Source organism: Zootoca vivipara, chromosome 13, assembly GCF_965207765.1.
Source record: "Zootoca vivipara chromosome 13, rZooViv2.hap1.1, whole genome shotgun sequence".
Lineage (NCBI taxonomy): Eukaryota > Metazoa > Chordata > Lepidosauria > Squamata > Lacertidae > Zootoca > Zootoca vivipara.
Window position 1 is genome coordinate 54,025,684 of NC_142596.1, and position 23,584 is coordinate 54,049,267.

Below are 23,584 nucleotides of genomic sequence, written 5' to 3' on the forward strand. Positions count from 1 at the left end.
CACTGGTACCTCCGTTTAAGTACACAATTGGTTCCGGAAGTCTGTATTTGACCTGAAGCATACTTAACCTAAAGCGAACTTTCCCATTGAAAGTAATGGAAAGTGATTAATCTGTTCCAGACGGTCCACGGAGTACTTAAACTGAAGCGTACTTAACCTGAAGTGAACTTTCCCATTGAAAGTAATGGAAAGTGGATTAATCCATTCCAGACGGGTCTGTGGAGTACTCAACCTGAAGCGTACTTAACCTGAAGTATGAGTGTGATTGGTTCTGGAAGTCTGTACTTAAACTGAAGCGTACTTAACCTGAAGCGAACTTTCCCATTGAAAGTAATGGAAAGTGGATTAATCCGTTCCAGACAGGTCCACGGAGTACTTAAACTGAAAATACTCAAACCGAAGCGTACTTAAACCGAGGTATGACTGTATTCTGAATTGTCAGTTGAAGTCATAGAATCATCTGGACACGTTCCAGCTTGTCAGTATCCTTCTTGAACTGTGGTGCCCAGAACTGGACACAGTACTCCAGGTGAGGTCTGACCAAAGCAGAATACAGTGGTACTATTACTTCCCTTGATCTAGATGCTATACTCCTATTGCTACTATGAGGTACAGGCTGTTAGACTAGTTGGGTCTTTGGTCTGATCCAGCTGCAGGGCTCCGTGTGAGAAAAGTTCAGACCAACCCCCCCCCCTGGCAATAACACACACACACTGAGTTATGCCAAATATATGAGAAACATGTTTTTCTCCAGCTCTGCACCTGCCTCTTCAGCCATTCAAAACTCCAGAAAGTTATCGAGGTGAAACTTCTTCCACTTGTAATTATCCAAATCATAGTAATTTCTTATTTTAAAAGCTCCAGAGATATTTCTGGAGATTGCATAAGCATCAGAAACAACAACAACAATATGATATTAATGACACCATGATGGTGAAAGAAAAAGTCGCTGAAGAGGATATTTCCTGTGTTGGAGACAGACTGAGCCATGATTTAGTGCAAGTGAAAGGCTGGGGAAAGAGGGATATATGTGTAAGATGCAGAGCCAGAATGAGATCCCTGCTGCTTCTGTTGCTACTTCTGCTGCTCATGATGCGCCATGTAGTCTGTGGGAACCGGAAGGCAAAATGCCCCTTGAATCTGGTCAGGGATCAAACTGATGCTTGCAGTTATTACCGGGCTGGTGACTTTCTCATTAGTGGCATTGTACCTTCAAAACATTTTGCTAATCAAGCTGCATACGTCTTTTCCAAGACCCCCTTCACCAGCACTGAGAAGTATGTCATCCTGTACAGAGGGATGCACAGAGTTCTTCTGCAGTGGTTCCTATTTATCAAGGAAATGGCCCTTATTTCAGAGTGGGGAGGGCTGGGGGCCCTCCTGATGTCACTAGACTAGAACCCCCATCATCCCTGACCATTGGCCCTGCTGGCTGGGCTTCATGGGATTTGGAAGCTGGGAAAAGAGTCACCTCTCCTATTGCCTTGTTCCCTGGGTCTTCCCTAGTCATGCTGCTGTGTTGCTTTTTGAAGGTGGTAAAACAATAATGTAAATGAATCTGGTCTGGAATCAAAAGAATGCACTGAATTATCCCACCTGCAGGATGGTACAAAACTCAAGCAGTTCCCAAGCGTCAACGATTTATTATTATTATTATTATTCTATTTGGACAATTTATAAACTATTTAATCAAAGTTGTCTTTTAGGAATGCAACCGTTTAAAACATTTTAAGACCCTCTGTGTGACTTTTGATGCTGAAAAGCAGGAAAAAATGCTTTGAATTAAACAAATGAAATAATGCAGGTAATATCACTTAATTGTTAGTGGAGTCAGATCTCTAAAATGTGAACAAGAAATTTTCTTTTTTCTTTTCACTCACACATTTTCAACACCACAGGCCTCATCTGTAATTAAAGAGGTGTTTTGTGCTTCTTCTCTAGGACACAAATTGTTCCTAACCAACTGTTATCTAATCTTGTGGTCATTTTTGGCAAAACCCTCCTTTTCCTTGACCCCCATTTTTCCTTCTGAAGAACAATTGAGGAATTTACACAGCTCCTCTTGGAAGCAGCCAAGACCACTGAAGCACAAGCAACATTTGCGGCTTCATACCGTAGTATTCCACAAACTTCATTTTTTACTCAATTTTTTTACATGAAGACTGTTTGCATCTGTGTTCCTGTAATGGAGCATGAATTGCCCAATCTTTATTGTATAATGGACAGGAAAAAATGTTGGCTATAAATGCAATAAGATAATTAAGTAAATACTAATCTCTGTTGATCATATAATGTTTGTTTTCATTCAACTGTGAATTGTAGTTTTATACTTCTTTATTCCTTTATTGTAGGGAGTCACCTTGGTTCTACTGGCGCATATCATCCTTCTTGTTCACCATCCAGGAGATCAACCAGGATCTCAGGCTCTTACCCAACATCACCCTGGGCTACAACCTCTATGAGAACTACGCAGACGCAAGGATGACTTCAGATGCTATGCTAGAGCTGCTTACAGGCAGTGGAAGCAATATTCCCAATTATCACTGTGGAGATCCAAATGATCTGCTAGTTGTTCTTGAAAGGGGAAATGCTGCCATCTCAAAAGAGATTTCAGCCATGTCAAGCATCTACAAAATCCCACAGGTATGAAGGGGTAGGGCATGGAATGTCAGAGAATTTGAAATGCATAATCTTTTCATTTCCTCACTAGATCAGTTATGGCTTCACTGCCCAGGGTCTTGAAGATAAAACTCAGTTCCCTTTTGTCTACCGGATGCTCCCGAAAGAGAAAACTCAGCACCAAGGAATTGTCGAGTTGCTCCTGCATTTTGGATGGACGTGGATTGGCCTCTTGGCTCCGGACAATAACAGTGGAGAAATGTTTGTGAGCTCCTTGACACCTCTGCTGATCAGCAGAGGGATTTGCATTGCCGTATCAAAAATAATAAAAGAAAATGATCTAGCACTTAGGATCAGCCCAAGTGAACCTTTTTTAATCTGGAGACAAGTTGGTGTATTTGTTTGCTATGTAACCGACATAATGGGAATCTTCAAAATTGTATCGATACAAAGTCTGTATGAGAAGGAAATAGGGGCGAAAGTCTGGATCACAACATCTTTTCAGGAAATCAGTGTTAGCTTGTCTAATCCCCCTATGTACTTCCAGTACATTCATGGGTCTCTCTCCTTCGTAATGAAGACCAGAATAAAGAGCACAAAACATGATTACTATGCAGTACATTCCAATCTTCTTCAGCGTTTTCTGGGGGAAATGTTTCATTGTTCATATTCAAAGCATGTGTTGTCTGTGAAAGGCCGGACAAGATGCAGAGAGGAGGAGAACCTGGAGGCTCTGCCGCAAGAGGAGCTGGAGAGAGCCCTGTCTCAAGACAGCTACAGCACTTACATCAATGCTCAAGCTGTGGCTCAGGCCTTCAGTGCTGCATTTTCATCTAGATCAAAGCGGCTGCTGAGGGTGGCGGAAGGAAACAAGGGGGAACATCAAAGGTTACAACCATGGCAGGTATTTTCTTCCCCATTTTGCAAATTGCAATCCACCGTCCTAACTTCAATACAATTTAGAAGTGAGGCAAAAAACAACAACCCTCTTTTGGGATTCCAGTGCATATTAAAAACCTCTACATATCATACCCTCCAACATTTCTCTTATGAAAATAGGGGCGTCCCATTCCATAATAATAATTTTACTATTTATACCCCACACCTCTTACTGGGTTGCCCCAGCCACTCTGGGCAGCTTCCAATACATATAAAAACATAATAAAACATTAAACATTAAAAAACAGAAACACTTTTCTATACAGGATTGTCTTCAGATGACTCAGGGGTTGGATAACTCCATACCCTCCCAACATTTCTCCAACGAAAATAGGGACATCCTAAGGCAAAGTGGGACATTCGGGGATCAAATCAGAAACCAGTACGGCTTCTCTAAATCAGAGACGTCCCTGAGAATATAGGGACACTTGGATGGTCTCTATTCCATGGTTTTGTATACTAATTTTGTGTCAAGGTTCAGATCAGTAGGTCAGCAATAAAACATCAAATCACCAGAAGCCAGTAAACTTAACTCTTTATTCAAAGTGAAACAGAAGCAACTCTGCCCTAGTGGTCCCAGTAACATTTATCTTAAGGTCTTGCCGGATTGAGGCAGTTACAAGAACTGAAGGTCCCCACTTTCCCTGTGCCCACCCATGCTACTCCTGCTCACGTTATTAACCTGACAAAAGGAAGGTAATGTAGACACTGAGAGAAATGAAAAGAGTCACTTTGGCCACAGGGCTCAGCAGGGGAGGCTATCAGGGTAAACTGAGTCTGATGCCACAAAAATATGTGTGCTTTGGAATTCTAGAGGTTGTGGAAGTTGGAGAAAGGGGAGAGGTTTCTGTGAAGGCCAGTGGCCAGTTCAGGAGGGCTCTATCTGCAAGGCAAGGCCACTGTGTTGGGCTCTTTGCTATTGAGATGACCATGTTGTCAGGCACTTAAAAATATGTCCTGAAGGCAAGCCTCCCTGGAGAGAGCATGCCACAAGTCAGGAGCCACCACAGAAAAGTCCCGCTCTCGTGTTGCCAGCCTCTGAACCTCTTGTGAAGGGGGCACAACACAGATGACAATGGCGGGGTCTGTGCAGGCCTTCTCTGCAGTTAGCCTCGTACTGTGGAATAATCTTCACTCGAGATAAAGGGGATTCCTGTGGAAATGCTGCTCTCTCAGCTATTTCCAATGCACTTATTCCCAAGCATTGTTTTTAGGATGGTGTCTGTTAGACATTTTTGATATCTATGGTCTTTGTGGGTTTTAAAATAGTATTGTCATTTGTATTAATCTCATTCTTCAAAGCTCCTTGTTATTTTATATGTAAATTATATAAATACTTTAATCCAGAGGTTTTCAGCTTTTTTTGAGTCCACAGCTCCCTTGACCAACTACATTCTTTTTGTGGCTCCCCGGTGGGGAAACAAGCTCCAGACCTCAGAAGCCCAGATATTTCAACCGTTGACTGCAGATCGGGCAGCCCCTCGCCCCTTTTCAGAAACCCTCCACTGTGGAGTGTTCCCTCAGCCTCCTCTCCTCTTCTGTCCCTTCTCCTTGAGAGTCCTGCAGGCAGGCACCACAGCCGTCCCTGATCCCTGAGCTACTCCCCACCTCAAAGGGAGATGACTCCTCATGCTGCCCCACACACAGGGGCCTGGAAAGAGGATGCCCCTGGTAGAAGGTGAATATGAGGCCACCATCTTACTCACTTTGGGAGGCAGCAGTGGGAGCAGTGGGAGCTGCCAGGCATGCATGGTGAAAAGGTTCCCTTTTGGTGCTGGGCACTAAGCTCCCGGCACACAGCAAGCACAAGAAAGGCCAGTGTGGTGCCTGCCTGCCTGGCCTCCCATTTGCCATCCATTCCACAAAGCAAGGGCTGGTGGACTAGATGGCTGGGCTCCCTTGCCCACTTACTTGCTTACTCTGAGGCTACCTCAGCTCCTGGCACCCAGCACCCCCTGGCCAGCCCCAGAGGCACCATTCGCCCGGGGAGCTTGTAGACAGGGCTGCTGCAACGAACAGCTGTGCAAGCCTTTGAGACGGAGGAGAGGAGGGAGGGAAGGAAAGAGGGATGGAGGCCAGTGTTGTCCATAGCACCCCTGACTATCATCCGACACCCCATCCGACAACCACAGCACACTGGTTGAAAATTCCTGCTTTGATCAATCAAATAAAATGCCTGAATAGGGCTTCTAGTCTAGATGAGTCTATCCCCAGTTCATAAGTGAGTAGAACTAAGATATTCAACATGGTTTCTTAATATTGCCTTCCCTATCGTTCCAGCTTCATCCTTTCTTAAATGAAATTCAGTGTTTCAATACTTCCAGGGGCAGACTTTGTTTGGATGAGAATTGGGAACTGCCTTCTGACTTTGATATAAAGAATTTGGTGATGTTTCCCAATGAGTCTCGTGCTATGGTGAACATTGGGGGCATCAGGAGAGAGGAATCAGGGGTAATAAAGTTCACCATTAATCCAGAAGCTATTGAGTGGCCTAATAAATTTAACAAGGTAGGTGGTGTAACAGATGGAGTGGGTAGGAGAGCCTGCTTAGGCTCTTCCTTGAGCAACTGCTGTAAAATGTCATTTTGTGGTCAACCAATGGTGCCTTAACTACCCAGTCACAGCTGCAACTCCTCATGTTATGAACCCCTGGAAACTGTGGGTTCACAGCAGGCCATGGGAAAATCATGGAACACTGGACCCAGCCTTTCAGAAGGGTCCTCAGAGCCTGGGCCAGCTCTAGCCATGAGCATCCTCTGCCTTGCAACCCCCACAGGGCTGTTCAGATATTAAATGAGATGAGGGAAAGCTGCAGAATTCACCTTGCGATCATTGGAGGAAAGGTCAGAGGATGATAATCGCGGTGATGACGATGATGACGATGATCACCAGAGGGGGGGGGGACTTCTCTGTTATGCAGGAACTTCCCACAAGAGGTTCATTTCTCCCTTTCTTTCCCAGCACTCAAAATTTCTTTTAATAATTATCCTAGAGTCATTTCTTCATTACTGTATTCAGGTGTCAGTATTTTCAATTAGTAATCTTCATCAGTTTGTTCTATAGCTGCCATTTTCTTAATGATGTGGTTCTAGGGTTGTTATTTGGTTTATGTATATTTTGTCCCCTGAGCAGACCTTTGTATAGAAAAGTGTGATATAAATGTTAAAACAAGCAAGCAAGCACACCTAAATGGTCTCCCTGCCATGCTGTTCTGCATCAAAAACAATTCTCTGCCAAAGTGGATGGGGTCAGTGGGATGAGAGATCCTGTTTGGTGGGTCATTTCCAAATTCTATGAGGGAATTCCGTCTGCACAAATACTCCGGACACTTTACCCTCAATACATCTTCTTCTCTCTATGGTTAGGTTGTACCTCGTTCCAGGTGTACTGAAATATGTCGACCTGGATATGCCAAGGTGGTTCAAGAAGGCAAGCCTGTTTGTTGCTATGCTTGCATTTTGTGTGCAGAAGGGGCATTCTCCACTCAGGCAGGTTGGTAGCTCCAAGGGAAAGTCTCCTTGGGAGAATAAATTCAGGGCAGAGATTCATTCAAGTGCATTTTTTTGTGTGAGAATTCTGAAGACATTGTTGAATGTACATCCTTTCTATTCTGTTCTTAATCACCTTCGTTCCAGGATGTGATTTGAAAGAAATGCCACAAGTCAGCAATCATTGTGGTTCAAAGCGGGAATCATTGCTTTTTGCTATTTTATACTGAGCTTTCAATGATAAAGGAACTAGAAGTGTGCATGCACACAAAAGCTCATACCAAAATAAAAACTTAGTTGGTCTTTAAGGTGCTACTGAAGGAATTTTTAAATTTTGTTTCAATTCAGACCAACACGGCTACCTACCTGTAACTAGCACTAAAAAGGAAATGAATTTAGAAAGTGATTAAGTAGAACTAGCAAAGCCACTCTTGATGCCCATATGGAACAGCTGCATATCCTTGCATGATAGGATTCCTTTCCAACTCTACAGTTCTGTGATTCTATTCTCTTTCTCAGATACAGAACATTGCACCAAATGCCCAGAAGATCAGCATCCAAACAAGGACAGAGATCAATGTGTCCCCAAGATTGTGACCTTCCTGGCTTATGAAGAACATTTGGGGATTATATTAGCTTGCATTGCCTTCTTCTTGTCTTTAGCAACAGGCATCGTATTAGGAATCTTCATTAAATACAAAGAAACTCCACTAGTCAAAGCCAACAACCGGAACCTCTCCTACATCCTGCTCATATCTCTCCTGCTTTCCTTTTTGTCCTCCTTCCTCTTCATTGGGCAACCACTAATAGTGACCTGCCTTCTCCGACAAATGGCCTTCAGCATAATCTTCTCTGTTGCTGTTTCTTCTGTCTTGGCCAAGACCATCACAGTGGTGCTGGCATTCCTGGCCACAAAGCCAGGAAACAATGTGAGGAGATGGCTGGGGAAGACTCTGGCCAACTCCATTGTCATTTCCTGTTCTGGTGTCCAAGTTCTCATCTGCACCATCTGGCTGGGCTCTTCTCCCCCATTCCCAGAGTCTGACATGCACTCCCAGGTGGAAAAGATAATGCTGCAATGCAACGAAGGCTCTGTGGCCATGTTTTATGTTGCCCTTGGCTACCTGGGCTTCCTGGCTGCCATCTGCTTTGCTCTGGCTTTCCTAGCCAGGAAGCTGCCTGGCTCCTTCAATGAAGCCAAGCTGATCACCTTCAGCATGCTGGGCTTCTGCAGTGTTTGGATATCTTTTGTGCCTACCTACCTGAGCACCAAGGGAAAGTACATGGTGGCCGTGCAGATCTTCTCTATCTTGGCCTCCAGTGCTGGGCTCCTGGGCTGCATCTTCCTTCCCAAGTGCTACATTATTGTGCTGAGGCCTGATCTCAATGCAAAGGAGCACCTGACAACAAGAACTTAAGATGGCACCTGAGGCTTAAAACATTCAGTGTTGTCGATGGCCAGCACAGTTCAGGCACTTGTAGTGGACATGCCCAATTGTAGTAAATTTTAGGGAAGAAATGTTTAATGAGATAAGTAACATTGCAAATCAGCATGTCACCAAGCCTCCAGAGCTTAAGTTACTGATTCGGTGATTAAATGAGAATCAGGATTTGGGGGATAAATCACAGAATTGACCTGCACCTCCATGGACAGCTGTGAGTCCAAAATGACTCCCAGGCTGCGCGTCCTGTCCTTCAGAGGCACAGTTACCCCATTCAGGACCAGGGAGTTGTCCCCCCCCACCCATGCCCCCTGTCCATCAAAAATAGTACTTCTGACTTGTAAGGTTCAACCTCAATCCATTAGCCATCATCCATCCCCCAATGGTAGAACATAAGACTCTTAATCTCAGGGTCATGGGTTCAAGCCACATGTTGGGTTGAAACCGTGTGGTGGTCCCTTCCAACTCTACAATTCTATGTTAAGAGAAGCTACTACGGAGCAATGGTTTTGCTTCGTCTACAAAGCTGATAGGCGGAGAATGACAACTCTTTTCTTTTTTAGTTTTTATGTTAAAAACACTTCATATTTGATGTTAACTGTTGTACATTACTTATTCTTTGTTTTCTCCCCCAATCTTTAATAAAAAACATTTTTTAAAAAAGTATTGATTAATCTATTTCATTTCATTCCCACCTTTCAGTGTTCTATTGTTTTTGAAACAAAATAAAAAAAATTCCTTCCAGCAGCACCTTAAAGACCAACTAAGTTTTTACTTTGGTATGAGCTTTCGTGTGCATGCACACTTCTTCAGATACACTGAAATAGAAGTCCCCAGACGCTTATACAACCCTTTCTCTCTATATAAGCGGGATTGGCCCCAACAACATCCAACATACCACCTCAGGACTATTTAATTGCTCATCTTCTAACATTGTGTATGCCATCAAATGCCAACAGTGCCCTTCAGCTCTCTATATTGGACAAACAGGCCAAACCCTACGCCAAAGGATAAATGGACATAAATCTGACATCAGGAATCACAAGACAGAGAAACCAGTAGGAGAACACGTCAATCTCCCAGGACATTCTATACAAGATCTCAAAGCAGCTGTTTTATTACAGAAAATTTTCAGAAACAGACTGGAAAGAGAAGTTGCTGAATTGCAAATCATTAGCAAGCTTAAAACCATGGAGCCACCTGGAATGAACAGAGACATAGGATTCTTATCTCATTATACATGATCAAGCTTTCCTTAGCACCTCAGCCCTTGCTTCCCCCCCCGCAAGACCTATTGCAGTCATTAACAGTCGTTAACAGTCATCAACAGGTTTACCACTCCTATCAGCCCATCACCCATTCCCATCACCCCACCCCCCACCCCCCGAATATACATAAGGGTCTGGTTACTTCTGTTTCAGTGTATCTGCTGAAGTGTGCATGCACACGAAAGCTCATACCAAAATAAAAACTTAGTTGGTCTTTAAGGTGCTACTGAAGAAATTTTTTTATTTTCCTTCCTTTCTTGACATTGTAGGGTGACTTCCTCAAGTCCCCCCTCTCTGCGTTTCATTATAAATCATCATTAGTAATTTCTATTTCATAATTATAACATCTTTTCTCTCTTATCTATTTTATTTACATACTCTTTAAATTCATTTCTATAAATTTTACTTATTTAGTAATCATTACTTCTAAATCTACAACCTATAACAACTTCCAAAAATAATCCGTATTCTCAAATCTTACAATATTTTTTAAAATAAATTTTGACTTTCTTCCAATCTTCTTCCACGGACTCTTCTCCGTGGTCACGTAGTCTCCCAGTCAGTTCAGCAAGTTCCATAAATCCAACATCTTCATCTGCCATTCTTCCACCGTTGGTGATTCTTGTGTCTTCCAATTTTTAGCTATCAATAATCTCGCTGCTGTTGTGGCATACAGAAAGAAGGTAGCATCCTTTGGGGGGATTTCATTCCCTACTATTCCAAGTAAAAAGGCTTCTGGTTTTTTTAATAAATGTGTTTTTCAACACCTTTTTCATTATAAATCTTTTCCCAGAAGTCTTTTACTTTAGGGCATGTCCACAACATGTGGTAAAAGGTTCCTTCCACATCTTTACATTTCCAGCATCTATGACCATGTGTATGATACATTTTTGCTAGCTTAACTTGAGTCAAATACCATCTAGACGTCATTTTCATCATATTTTCTCTTAATGTATTACATGCGGTAAACTTGATACCTTTTTTCCACAATCTCTCCCAATCCTCCAACATAATATGTTGCCCCACATCCTTAGCCCAATCAATCATTACTGATTTCACCTGTTCATCTTTTGTTTGCCACTCAAGCAATAAATTATACATCCTAGAGAGATTTTTTTGTTTTTTTCTCTAACAATTCCGTTTCCATTTTGGATTTCCGTGACTGAAAACCAATCTAATTTGGTGGACATCACTTCCTCCCATGAGAATGAGTTCCATAGCACTGCATGAAGCAGTATTTTCTTTTATCTTTCCCCAATCTTTCAACATTCAGCTTCCCATGAGTTCCAGCATTATAAGAGCAGAAGAATGAACTACCCACATTCTCCATGATGTGCATAATTTTATAATTCTGCAGTCCTGTGAGAGCAGAACAGGACATAGGTATTAGGTGAAATCCAGCCAACTCTTCATTGACTTTAGCAGGAAGCAGGATTGATGTGGCAGTAGGGTAGGGATCATTTCTTCATTTCAATTAACCATTACTGATGGACTAAAGGTAAAGGTAAAGGACCCCTGGACAGTTAAGTCTAGTCAAAGGCAACTATGGAGTTGCAGCACTCATCTCGCTTTAAGGCTGAGGGAGCTGGAGTTTGTCCACAGACAGCTTTCCGGATCATGTGGCCAGCATGACTAAACTGCTCCTGGCACAACGGGACACCGTGATGGAAACCAGAGCGCATGGAAACGGCGCTGTGGTCTAAGCCACTGAGTATCTTGGGCTTGCCGTTCAGGTTGGTGGTTCAAATTCCCACGATGAGGTGAGCTCCCGTTGCTCTGTCCTAGCTCCTGCAGTTAGAAAGCATACCAGTGCAAGTAGATAAGTAGGTACCACTGCTGCGGTAAGGTAAACAGTGTTTCCATGCGCTCTGGTTTCCATCACAGTGTCCCATTATGCCAGAAGCAGTTTAGTCATGCTGGCCACATGACCCGGAAAGCTGTCTGTGGAAAAATGCCGGCTCCCTCGGCCTGAAAGTGAGATGAATGCCGCAACCCCATAGTCACTTTTGACTGGACTTAACCATCCAGGGGTCCTTTTTTTAAACTGATGGACTAGCACTCCATTGGTTTGAGAAACACCCATCCTCTTCCAGTGAGGTGAGGTGCAACCAAGCACCCAGGGTCTCACTGAGCAAGCAGTGGACAGATTCCAGGCAGGCAGAGGCCCTAGTCCAAAAGTGGGGGGGGCACTTTTTACTATGCTGGCCATGTTCCATGTTGCCCCCCCAAAAAGAGGACATATCTGGGATTTCCCCGGACTTATGGCAACCCTACCATACTTTATTAGTTGTTGCCCTGCGTAGCATGACAGTTAAAAAATTCTCACTTGCATTTTCCATTCAGTCCAGCATAAGGGAGCAGTAATTTAGAAATTTGGAAATCCCTCCAGTGGCACCTTAGAGACCAACTAAGTTTGTCATAGATATGAGCTTTCGTGTGCATGCACACTTCTTCAGATACACTGAAACAGAAGTCACCAGACCCTTATGTATAGTCAGAGGGTTGGGGGGGGTGATAGGAGTGGTAAACCTGTTGATGACTGTTAACGACTGTTAATGACTGCAATTGGTCTTGCAGGAAAAAGCAAGGACTGAGGTGCTAAAGAAAGCTTGATCATATATAAGGAGATAAGAATCCTATGTCTCTGTTCATGCCAGGTCTCCCCATGGTTTTAAGCTTGGTAATGTGTTGCAATTCAGCAACTTCTCTTTCCAGTCTGTTTCTGAAATTTTTCTGTAATAAAACAGCTACTTTGAGATATTGGACAAACAGGCCAAACCCTATGCCAAAGGATAAATGGACATAAATCTGACATCAGGAATCACAAACAGAGAAACCAGTAGGAGAACACACCAATCTCCCAGGACATTCTATACAAGATATCAAAGTAGCTGTTTTATTACAGAAAATTTCCAGAAACAGACTGGAAAGAGATGTTGCTGAATTGCAATTCATTACCAAGCTCAAAACCATGGAGAGACCTGGTATGAACAGAGATATAGGATTCTTATCTCATTATACATGTTCAAGCTTTCTTTAGCACCTCAGTCCTTGCTTTTTCCTGCAAGACCAATTGCAGTCATTAACGGTCGTTAACAGTCATCAACAGGTTTACCACTCCTATCAGCCCATCACCCATTCCCATCACCCCCCCACCCCCACCCTCTGACTATACATAAGGGTCTGGTGACTTCTGTTTCAGTGTATCTGAAGAAGTGTGCATGCACACGAAAGCTCATATCTATGACAAACTTAGTTGGTCTCTAAGGTGCTACTGGAATGATTTTTTAAAATTTTTATCTCAGCACTCAGCATTCCATGGTCACTAAGTCTGCTCACTTCTCATTTGGCTGTTCTTCCCTGCCCTTATGATTTATTTTCCTGGTGTTTCTGTTTTGTTTTAAGTTCTGCAAACTTAAACCTGATAAGTCCTTTTTTGTGTGTGGATTATATAAATCCACTCTATTGTATAAATAAGGACTGGAACTCGCAACTCACTGCTGCACTTTGAAAATGCAGGGACTGGAGGCAGAAGACAGAAGGAGGGAGGAATTCAGCAGAGCTGGTGCCAGAGCAGAGCAAGTAGAAGGATCGGTTAATCATGGGGTGGATGTTTGTCAATCGCACTATGGCTCATAGGAATTGAAAGAGACGACCTGTTGCCTCCACCCGCTGCCCTCTCCCTTGTCTGCTGGGCAGGGCACCCCCCCCCCCTCAGGCAGCACGGCCAGTCGAGGCTCCGCTTAGCCGGGCTTGCTCCTCGCCACCCTTCTCCCCTCCCCTGCTCCTTCCATGCCCAGAAAGGTGCAAGGCACGTGACTCCACCCCTGAAAGCCCCACCCCGGAACAGGGAGGCGGGGGGAGGAGCAAGGACAAGACACGTGGCTGCGGAGGGAGCTGTGAGAAGGCAGCGCGTGGAGAGAGACGGTGAGTGACCCCCCTCCCCCTCCCCCTCCCCCCTCCCGCCCTTCTGCTCCTAGTTCTGTGTGGACGCTGAACTTTCCTCACTTTTACAGCTCCAGTCTAGCTGCGTTTACTAAGCCATCGCCGCCCCGCCCCCCAATGTCCCCATGGAACTCATTGTCTGGTAAAGGGAGAAATTGGACATTGGGGGGGGGGCATGTTGGCTTCCCGTGTGCACCAAGGGCCCTGGGAGGGGGTTGGTGGTGGTGGTGGGGGTTGTGAGAAGCCCCGGCAGGAGAGAAGCTGCCAATCTGTGTCAGGACAGCCTGTCTTGGTATAAGGCAGCTTCCCAACCCCAGGAAATTAAGGGGGCTCACCTTCCTGCAGTGGGAAGCAAAATGGTGCTTTGCAGGGCTGGACATGGTCCTCCGCTAAGGCCTTGGGGAAGCCAAATATAAGCTCAGCCAAATAGAATATGTTTAAGTTGAAGAATGACAATGGAAGAGTGTGGTAGATCACTGCCAGTTTTTGATACTGAGTCACAGCCTACTTGAAGTTGGGCATACCTGTTCTATATAATCAACTGGTACACTTTTAGTCCCACAGGAATAGTAATAGTAGTAGTAGTAGTAATAATAATAATAATAATAATAATAGTAATTTATTATTTATACCCCGCCCATCTGGCTGGGTTTCCCCAGCCAGTCTGGGCGGCTTCCAACCGAATATTAAAAACAGTTTAATTGGTTGAATAACAGAAACTGAAGTAAGGAATTGCTTTGCTAGTTCACAGCTAAAGGTAAAATAAGGGGGAAATAATTCTAAGACTTGGAGTGGAAGATATTTATATTTAATAAATTTATTTAATACATAGACTATTTGCAAATTGTTTGTACTCTGAGTATGTAAAGGATTTATTTGATGGCTGAAAATGGTACCCAAAATGTACTTCTGAGGGTTGTGTGCTAGATCTTTCACATGTAAACAGAAGAGTTGGACTTTGCTTACTGTGAAAGATGTTTAATATGATTTAATCTTACAAAAAAAGTTATGCACATCATGAACCACTCAAGTTTAAATGATATTACAACATGCTGATTTAAATTTTTAACATTTGGTTAGCTGGCCTAAAAAGTATGTTTTAATGCAGAATTTCTGAAGACAAACTAGGAAACAATGCTCCCCAAGAGAAGGAAGGAAGGAGGAAAAAAACACCCAAAAAATGATCTCTTACTAGTTGCAATTGAAAAAATAAAACTGCTTCTGACAGCATACAATTTTTGGAAAGAGGATTTCAAGAAATCTGCAGAGAAGAAATCATAAATATCCTTGCCTTTCCCTGTCCTCTATTGCCCATCTTTTACTCTTTTACTCAAGTCCTGTCTGAAGCAAAGATGGAGAACCTGTGGGCCTCCTGATGTTGCTGGAATACAGCTCCCATCTTCCCTGATCACACTGGCAATGCTAGCTGGGACTGATGATAGTTGGAGTCCCAAAACACCTGGAGGACCACAGGTTCCCCAGTCCATGCCTATAGTTAGATTGTAAACTGCTTGGGGTGCAGCTAAATCTTTTCCTTTCCTCACTTTGAGAAGCTATATTGCCACCATAACCAGCAGCAGCAATAAAAATATTGGGCTAGATTCAATTAAATAGTTGTGCTAGTGGGAGCCAGCATGACTCATGCTAGTGGAAATGGGTCTGCCCCCCCCAATCTGCTCTGTGGGGTCCAGAGAACCTCCAGAGAAGCACATCGAGGGGTGGTGGTGGAACTCATTCCCTTCAGAAAAGCAGAAATTCTTACACTGATGAAATCATCTCCTTAGCACTACTTTGAACTCCACCCATTTGCTGAATAACAAAACACTTTAGGTATTCCTGCTGATAAAATATCTATCAATATAGAATTTAATTTCTGAAGTGCTTTATTCCTCCACTTTCCTTCCAGTTGCTCTCCAAAGGGCTCCTTTCACATCCCTGTTCCTCAAGCCGTAGATCATGGGACTGAGCATGGGAGTGACGACCCCATAAAACACAGCCACTACCTTTTCCTTGTCAGTGAATGTCTTGGCTTGAGGCCTGAGGTACATGGCCAACATTGTGCCATAGAAAATTCCCACCACAGCCAGATGAGAACCACAGGTTGACAAGGCCTTACTACGCCCTTGTGATGAGCGGATACGCAGAACAGCGACACCAATACGACCATAGGTCACTAAAACAAAGGAGAAGGGGAACAGCAGAGCGAGGACACTGGTTATCATCATGCTGACTCCACTGGCTTGGGTATTAGAGCAGGCCAATTTCAACACTGCCTGGAGCTCACATTTGAAATGATTCACCACATTGGGCCCACACAAGCGCGCCTGCATACTGAGAAAGGGAACAATGGTCAGGAGGAAAGAGCTAGACCACAGGCTGACTGCCAGAGAGATACACACCTTTTGGCTCATGATTAAGCTATAACATAGAGGGTAGCATATTGCCACAAAACGGTCATACGCCATCATTGCTAGCAAAAGACACTCGGCCACTGCTAAAAACAGAGCAATGCTCATTTGTGCAAAGCATCTTCCCTTGGGGATTGTGGGCCTGTCTGTGAAGCAGTGGGCCAGCATCTGTGGGACGGAGGTGGTGACATAGCAGACGTCAATGAGGGAGAGGTTGCTGAGGAAGAAATACATGGCTGTGTGGAGGTGCGAATCCATCACAATGAGCACCACAATAAGTCCATTCCCAGCTACAGCAACCAGAAGAGAATAAACAAAACAGCACACGCTTTGGGGTTTCTGGAGAGGCCTATTAGAACGAACTCAGTCACTGCAGTTGTGTTGCCCCATTCTTCCATGTTACCTATAAAAAGTGATATCAAATATCATTGGACCTCATGTAGGACATTCCAGCCCTTCTAGTTATTTCCTCAGTCTGTTGTGAAATGTTATAAATGGAAAGCAAATTAAAAGTTCATGTGTAGACATCATGACTAAGTCCCGGCCATTAATGAAAGGCAAAACGTAAGGCTTTTGTTGATTAACCTAATTTAGGTGACACATTAACATGCATTAGGTTGTACTGCAAACTGACTAACATTTGATAGGAGATTAAGAAATTCAATTGGCTCTGTGTAATTAGGAAAGCATGGAGAACATTTTTTCCCTAAAGCCTATTATTTTCTTCATTTGCCTTTGGAGGGTGCATTTTACTGCTTTGCACTATGCAGGAACAGTGGTGAAAAAAGTATGTGTGTTCCCTACTAAATCTTTGAGGAAGATAACACTTTCCCTCCATTCTACTGAGTATTGGATATTGTGTCTGCATCCATTAATGCCAAACAAGCATAGACCCCCAGGTTAGACAACTGGGCCAAAGCAAACAAGATGAATTTTAACAAGGAGAAATGTAAAGTACTACACTTGGGCAAAAAAAATGAAAGGCACAAATACAGGATGGGAGACACCTGGCTTGAGAGCAGTACATGTGAAAAGGATCTAGGAGTCTTGGTAGACCACAAACTTGACATGAGTCAGCAGTGTGATGCAGCAGCTAAAAAAGCCAATGCAATTCTGGGCTGCATCAATAGGAGTATAGCATCTAGATCAAGGGAAGTAATAGTACCACTGTATTCTGCTCTGGTCAGACCTCACCTGGAGTACTGTGTCCAGTTCTGGGCACCACAGTTCAAGAAGGATACTGATAAGCTGGAACGTGTCCAGAAGAGGGCAACCAAAATGGTCAAAGGCCTGGAAACGATGCCTTATGAGGAACGGCTTAGGGAGCTGGGTATGTTTAGCCTGGAGAAGAGAAGGTTAAGGGGTGATATGATAACCATGTTCAAATATATAAAAGGATGTCATATAGAGGATGTAGAAAGGTTGTTTTCTGCTGCTCCAGAGAAGCGGACACGGAGCAACGGATTCAAACTACAAGAAAGAAAATTCCACCTAAACATTAGGAAGAACTTCCTGACAGTAAGAGCTGTTCGGCAGTGGAATTTGCTGCCAAGGAGTGTGGTGGAGTCTCCTTCTTTGGAGGTCTTTAAGCAGAGGCTTGACACCCATCTGTCAGGAATGCTTTGATGGTGTTTCCTGCTTGGCAGGGGGTTGGACTGGATGGCCCTTGTGGTCTCTTCCAACTCTATGATTCTATGATTCTATACAACATACCAGTACATTGGGGGGCTACAACCATACATTCGCCACCAGTCAAGCCATAAAGGGTGAAATAATTTGCAAGCAAACTCACTCCACCTCACCCAAAGCCTCATTTAATTCATGTTGTAATGAAAGCCAAGAATAATATCAGATTTGACATTTTTTTTGGGGGGGGGATATTAAGGTTTTCTTAAGGTGAGACCTGGGAACCTGGTGCCCTCCAGGTGTTTCTGGATTACAACTCACATCATCCCTGACTTTGGCCAAGCTGGCTGGGGCAGATGTCTGTACAGCCATATGGGTAATCACTCACTCATGGCATATGGACTGGAAGAGATTTTATTCTGTGTTTTATATATCACTAATATTTACAGTTTTATTTCTAAACACTTTTCAGATTTATCTGTCCAAAAACAAACAAACAAACAAACAAACAAACAAACAAACACTCCAAACTAGATAACAAATGACTGACCTTCTTACTGGTTAAAACATTGAGAGGGTCATTTTGCTGTTCTTTCAAAAGGAAGGATCACTATAGTTTGGTCCTTGTGATCATTTTAAACGTAGCTCCAGGTCAGATTTCATGCTTTATTGTCTAGAATACTTTAGTCGTCAGCAGTGTCTGGGCAAAAATCGGCCAAAAAAGTCCTGGAGAATCCGGACATATGGTAGCCCACGTCGACAGTGTCATTTTTGCCTATTTCCCATAAAAATAGCTCAATAATTGCATTTTAAACTGAACAAATTTGGGCAAAACTAAACTTTTTTTAGTGAACCACTCAACAACTTTTCTGTTTGAAATATGACAACCCTAATCATATTATATTATATTATATTATATATTATTATATTATATATTATTATATTATATATTATTATATATTATTATATATATTATTATATTATTATATTTTATATTATGATCTTATAAACTTGTCTTTCTCAGACTAGAGCTTTCCACATATTGGACTTCAACCACCACTTACCCTTCAGGGATGAAGGCAATTGGAGTTCAACACCAAGACAACGCCAAGTGGTGGAATGTGCCAGTAAGTGTGGCAGTTCTGTCAGCTTTTGATTTTAAGAAATCTGGTTCTTGACTGTGGTCAGTGGTGGGGTCTGAACAGTAGTGTTCTGAATGATAGACCCTCGTTGACTCTAGTGTGAGTTTAGCTGATAACAAACCCTTTTCTTCCTTGTTTTGCTTTTTGCAATGGTACTTAGAGATACAGTGAACTTAGCTTGGTACAGGAGCTGCACAAGTCGATAGAGGAAGAACAACCCCCTGAGATGCTATTGCCAATTTGCAAAATCCAGCCATAGTAAAGCATCTTTTAGAGCTGGTGATTTCTATGAGATAGAGATAGTCATGGACGTACAACCCTCTCTGAATAGTTCATAACTCTCTCTCCCTCTTCCCCCCCTATCACACACATATCACACACACACACACACACACACAACCACAACCACACATCACAAACACAAATTTCAGAGAGAATCTATATATTAAATATTCTTCACTGGAGTCCTGCAACATTTAGAGAGCACCAGGTTGGGGAAGAATCCTGTAAGTGTGACAGTGTTACAACCCATGTCAAATTGCTGTGCCAATATCAGTCTTGTGTCCCTCAGCTCAGCAGACTTTTTTTATTTTAAAAAACCTCTTAAGTCTGATCTCCTCAAAATGGCTCTGTATTTTACAAAATAAATAATCCTAGTTGCATTTTAAGAATGGTTGAAAATTGCAGATATAGGACGATGGCAGGATTTCAAATGTGCAGCAGCCACTGCATCACAGCTACTGCTCCATTCAGTTCAGGGCAGGGGTGTGGGTGGGTGGGTGGGTATACACGCGCGCGTGCACACACACACACACACACACACACACTTATATCCTTTGTGCATGGACTCATTAGTTTCATAGAAATAAATGGGGCAGCTGGAACACAGAGAGAACATCTCTGTCAGGGTCAGAAGGGCAACTAAAGACAATACTTTTAGCACCTGATGATTTTAGTTGGAGAGAGAGTACCTACGTATTGATGATATTTTTATTAGTTGGAGAGAGTTAGTCATGTGCTTACCTCCTTCACTGAAATAAGAGGAAGTCACAAATAATATATTAATTACTGGATCTGATACAGAGCTTGGATTTGGGGACATCAGCCCTATGTCCCACAACACACAAAACCAACCCACCTGAGAGAACCCACATATTGTTTTCATAGAATGGATTTTATTACCTTCACACCACAAGCTACTCAGCAGAGAACGTATTGCAGATTTGCCCATTTTTGGAAACCTAAGCAGGCTGTTGGGCTGTATTTGACTTAGTGGTTCACATATTGTTCAGATCTGTCTTCAAACCAAACCTCCCCCACTCCTTTCACACTTGCTAGCTTTACTCACAATGAGCAAAAAAACCCCCATTTATTTATTTATTTATTTATTTATTTATTGCATTTACTTAGGAGCTTTTTCTCCTGCTCTTTGACTTTGACACCCTGAAGGTGTTTCACAAAAGACAAGAGACAGAAAGTGCAGTAAATAATAATAATAATCATCATCATCATCTGAAACAAATAAGGGTCTGACACCATGTTTGCATCACAGTGCATGGAATGGGGGAAATAAAATTTGGGGAGATGAAGCAACCTTATAAAATATATCTAAGTGTATTCTTTATATCCTGAATTAGTGCATGGACTGGATTCCAAAAAGATACAAAAAAAGATACCTTATATTTTATGGGATATCTGTCTACCATAAGGGTCTCCTTCTATATTAAAAGACCATATACAACTATCTGTTTACTAGAAACTGTGTCATACACATCTTCAAAACTTTTTATCACACTTACCTCTCGAAGCACATCCACTGTGAATGTTCAGCAAAATCTGTATGTTCAGCAAATATCTGTTTTAACAAGAAGTCCCTTCTACTTAGTCCTAATTATTGAAATTAAAATCTATAGATGACTCACCAATGTTGTAGAATCTTCATCTGGGTAAGAAGAAAACATAGTTTCATGGGAACCAACTAAGGTTTACATTTTTATGGTATTGCCAAAGTATTTATATTATCCCCAAACATTTTTAAATCCATGATCTCATGTTGGAAATTCAGAAATGCTTATGGGATTCCAGAGGGACCACATCCCATGGATATAATTAATTAAGAAGAGCAGAAGCTAGAAGCAACTTCTAAGAATTTGCAACACCAAAATATCAACCATAAACTGAAAAGGATAATATGACTTTTCTCAAGGGTTCTTAAAAGTGCACATTGTGTTGCAGAAATTTACTCAAGTTCCGAACTCCTGAACCCTTGGATTTGGTAATTGCTATAGCAGATGGATCAATGCCTTGTCGTGGCGAAGGGGCTTGAATAACTCAGAGAAGCTATGAGCTATGCCATGCAGGGCCACCCAAGATGGACAGGTCATAGTGGAGAGTTTTGACTAAACGTGATCCACCTGGAGAAGGAACTGGCAAGCCACTCCAGTATCCCTGCCAAGAAAACTCCATGGATAAAGACAACAGGCATATAAAAGTTATGACGCTGGAAGATGAGCCCCTCAGGTCGGAAGGCGTCCAACATGCTACTGAGGAAGAGCGGAGGACAAGTACAAGTAGATTCAGAGCTGATGAAGCGGCTGGGCCAAAGCCGAAAGGACGCTCAGTTGCGGATATGCCTGGAAGCGAAAGGAAAGTCCGATGCTGTAAAGAAAAATATTGCATAGGAACCTGGAATGTAAGAACCATGAATGGAGGTAAGCTGGATGTGGTCAAAAATGAGATGACAAGAATAAATATCGACATCCTGGGCATCAGTGAACTAAAATGGAAGGGAATGGGCGAATTCAGTTCGGGTGACAATCATATCTACTACTGTGGGCAAGAATCCCGTAGTAGAAATGGAGTGGCCCTCATAGTCAACAAAAGAGTGGCAAAAGCTGTAATGGGATGCAATCTCAAAAATGACAGAATGATCTCGATACGAATCCAAGGCAGACCTTTTAACATCACAGTAATCCAAGTTTATGCACCAACTACCGGAGCTGAAGAAAGTGAAATTGACCAATTCTATGAAGACCTACAACACCTTCTAGAAATGACACCAAAGAAGGATGTTCTTCTCATTACAGGGGATTGGAATGCTAAAGTAGGGAATCAAGAGATAAAAGGAACAACTGGCAAGTTTGGCCTGGGAGTTCAAAATGAAGCAGGGCAAAGGCTAATAGAGTTCTGTCAAGAGAACAAGCTGGTCATCACAAACACTCTCTTCCAACAACACAAGAGACGACTCTACACATGGATATCACCAAATGGGCAGCATCGAAATCAGATTGATTATATTCTCTGCAGCCAAAGATGGAGAAGCTCTATACAGTCAGCAAAAACAAGACCTGGAGCTGACTGTAACTCAGATCATCAGCTTCTTATAGCAAAATTCCAGCTTAAACTGAAGAAAGTAGGAAAAACCACTGGGCCAGTAAGATACAATCTGAATCAAATCCCTTATGAATACACAGTGGAAGTGAGGAACAGGTTTAAGGATTTAGATTTGGTGGACAGAGTGCCTGAAGAACTATGGATGGAGGCTCGTAACATTATACAGGAGGCAGCAACGAAAACCATCCCAAGGAAAAGGAAATGCAAGAAAGCAAAATGGCTGTCCAACGAGGCCTTACAAATAGCGGAGGAGAGGAGGCAAGCAAAATGCAAGGGAGATAGGGAAAGATACAGGAAACTGAATGCAGATTCCAAAAAACAGCAAGGAGAGACAAGAGGGTCTTCTTAAATGAGCAATGCAAAGAAATAGAGGAAAACAATAGAATGGGGAAAAGTCATGTCTTATATTAATTTTTTCTTCAAAAAAACACGACATGGCTTATTTTTGAGGGATGTCTTATTTTTTAATAAAATGCACGCGGGCGCTGTTTGCCGGGCTTGTCAAGCCCAGCAAACAGCGCCCGCCGATCTTCGGTGACAGGCGGGGGTGGGCGGAGAGCGGAGAACGATCTCCGCTTCCCCCCCACCCCCGCCTGTCACACAGGACAGGTCCGAAGATCGGCGGGCGCTGTTTGCCGGGCTTGTCAAGCCCAGCTAGGAGCGCCCGCCGATCTTCGGTGACAGGCGGGGGTGGGGGGAGAGCGGAGAACGATCTCCGCTTCCCCCCCCACCCCCGCCCGTCATACAGCACAGGGCCGAAGATCGGCGGGCGCTGTTTGCCGGGCTTGTCAAGCCCAGCAAACAGCGCCCGCCGATCTTTGGTGACAGGCGGGGGTGGGGGGAGAGCGGAGCACGATCTCCGCTTCCCCCCCACCCCCGCCCGTCATACAGCACAGGGCCGAAGATCGGCGGGCGCTGTTTGCCGGGCTTGTCAAGCCCAGCAAGGAGCGCCCGCCGATCGTTGGTGACAGGCGGGGGTGGGGGGAGAGCGGAGAACGATCTCCGCTTCCCCCCCACCCCCGCCTGTCACACAGCACAGGGCCGAAGATCGGCGGGCGCTGTTTGCCGGGCTTGTCAAGCCCAGCAAGGAGCGCCCGCCGATCTTTGGTGACAGGCGGGGGTGGGGGGAGAGCGGAGAACGATCTCCGCTTCCCCCCACCCCCGCCTGTCACACAGGACAGGTCCGAAGATCGGCGGGCGCTGTTTGCCGGGCTTGTCAAGCCCAGCAAAGAGCGCCCGCCGATCTTCGGTGACAGGCGGGGGTGGGGGGAGAGCGGAGCACGATCTCCGCTTCCCCCCACCCCCGCCCGTCAT

The 23,584-nt window shown here is 43.7% G+C and overlaps 1 protein-coding gene, 1 long non-coding RNA gene and 1 pseudogene across 3 annotated transcripts; 2 read left to right on the forward strand and 1 right to left on the reverse strand.

Moving 5' to 3' along the window:
- Positions 1-1,050: 1,050 nt before the first annotated feature.
- On the forward strand, positions 1,051-8,464 carry LOC132593160 (vomeronasal type-2 receptor 26-like). 2 transcript variants are annotated; one of them, XM_088657041.1, is made up of 6 exons: positions 1,051-1,277; positions 2,352-2,643; positions 2,711-3,523; positions 5,839-6,066; positions 6,924-7,050; positions 7,566-8,464. In XM_088657041.1, exons 1-6 carry the CDS (start codon positions 1,051-1,053, stop codon positions 8,462-8,464), a joined length of 2,586 nt encoding a protein of 861 aa, XP_088513167.1. The 2 variants fall into 2 exon arrangements, with proteins under 2 accessions (XP_088513167.1, XP_088513168.1); XM_088657042.1 differs by lacking the exons at positions 1,051-1,277; positions 2,352-2,643; positions 5,839-6,066 and having other exon boundaries at positions 2,759-3,523.
- Positions 8,465-13,637: 5,173 nt separating this feature from the next.
- On the forward strand, positions 13,638-22,658 carry LOC148683739 (uncharacterized). Its single transcript, XR_015946820.1, has 3 exons — positions 13,638-13,683; positions 18,760-18,862; positions 20,288-22,658. It is a non-coding gene; the product is annotated as an uncharacterized LOC148683739 (long non-coding RNA).
- Positions 15,585-16,510, reverse strand: LOC132593183 (olfactory receptor 13H1-like; annotated as a pseudogene).
- Positions 22,659-23,584: the final 926 nt, after the last annotated feature.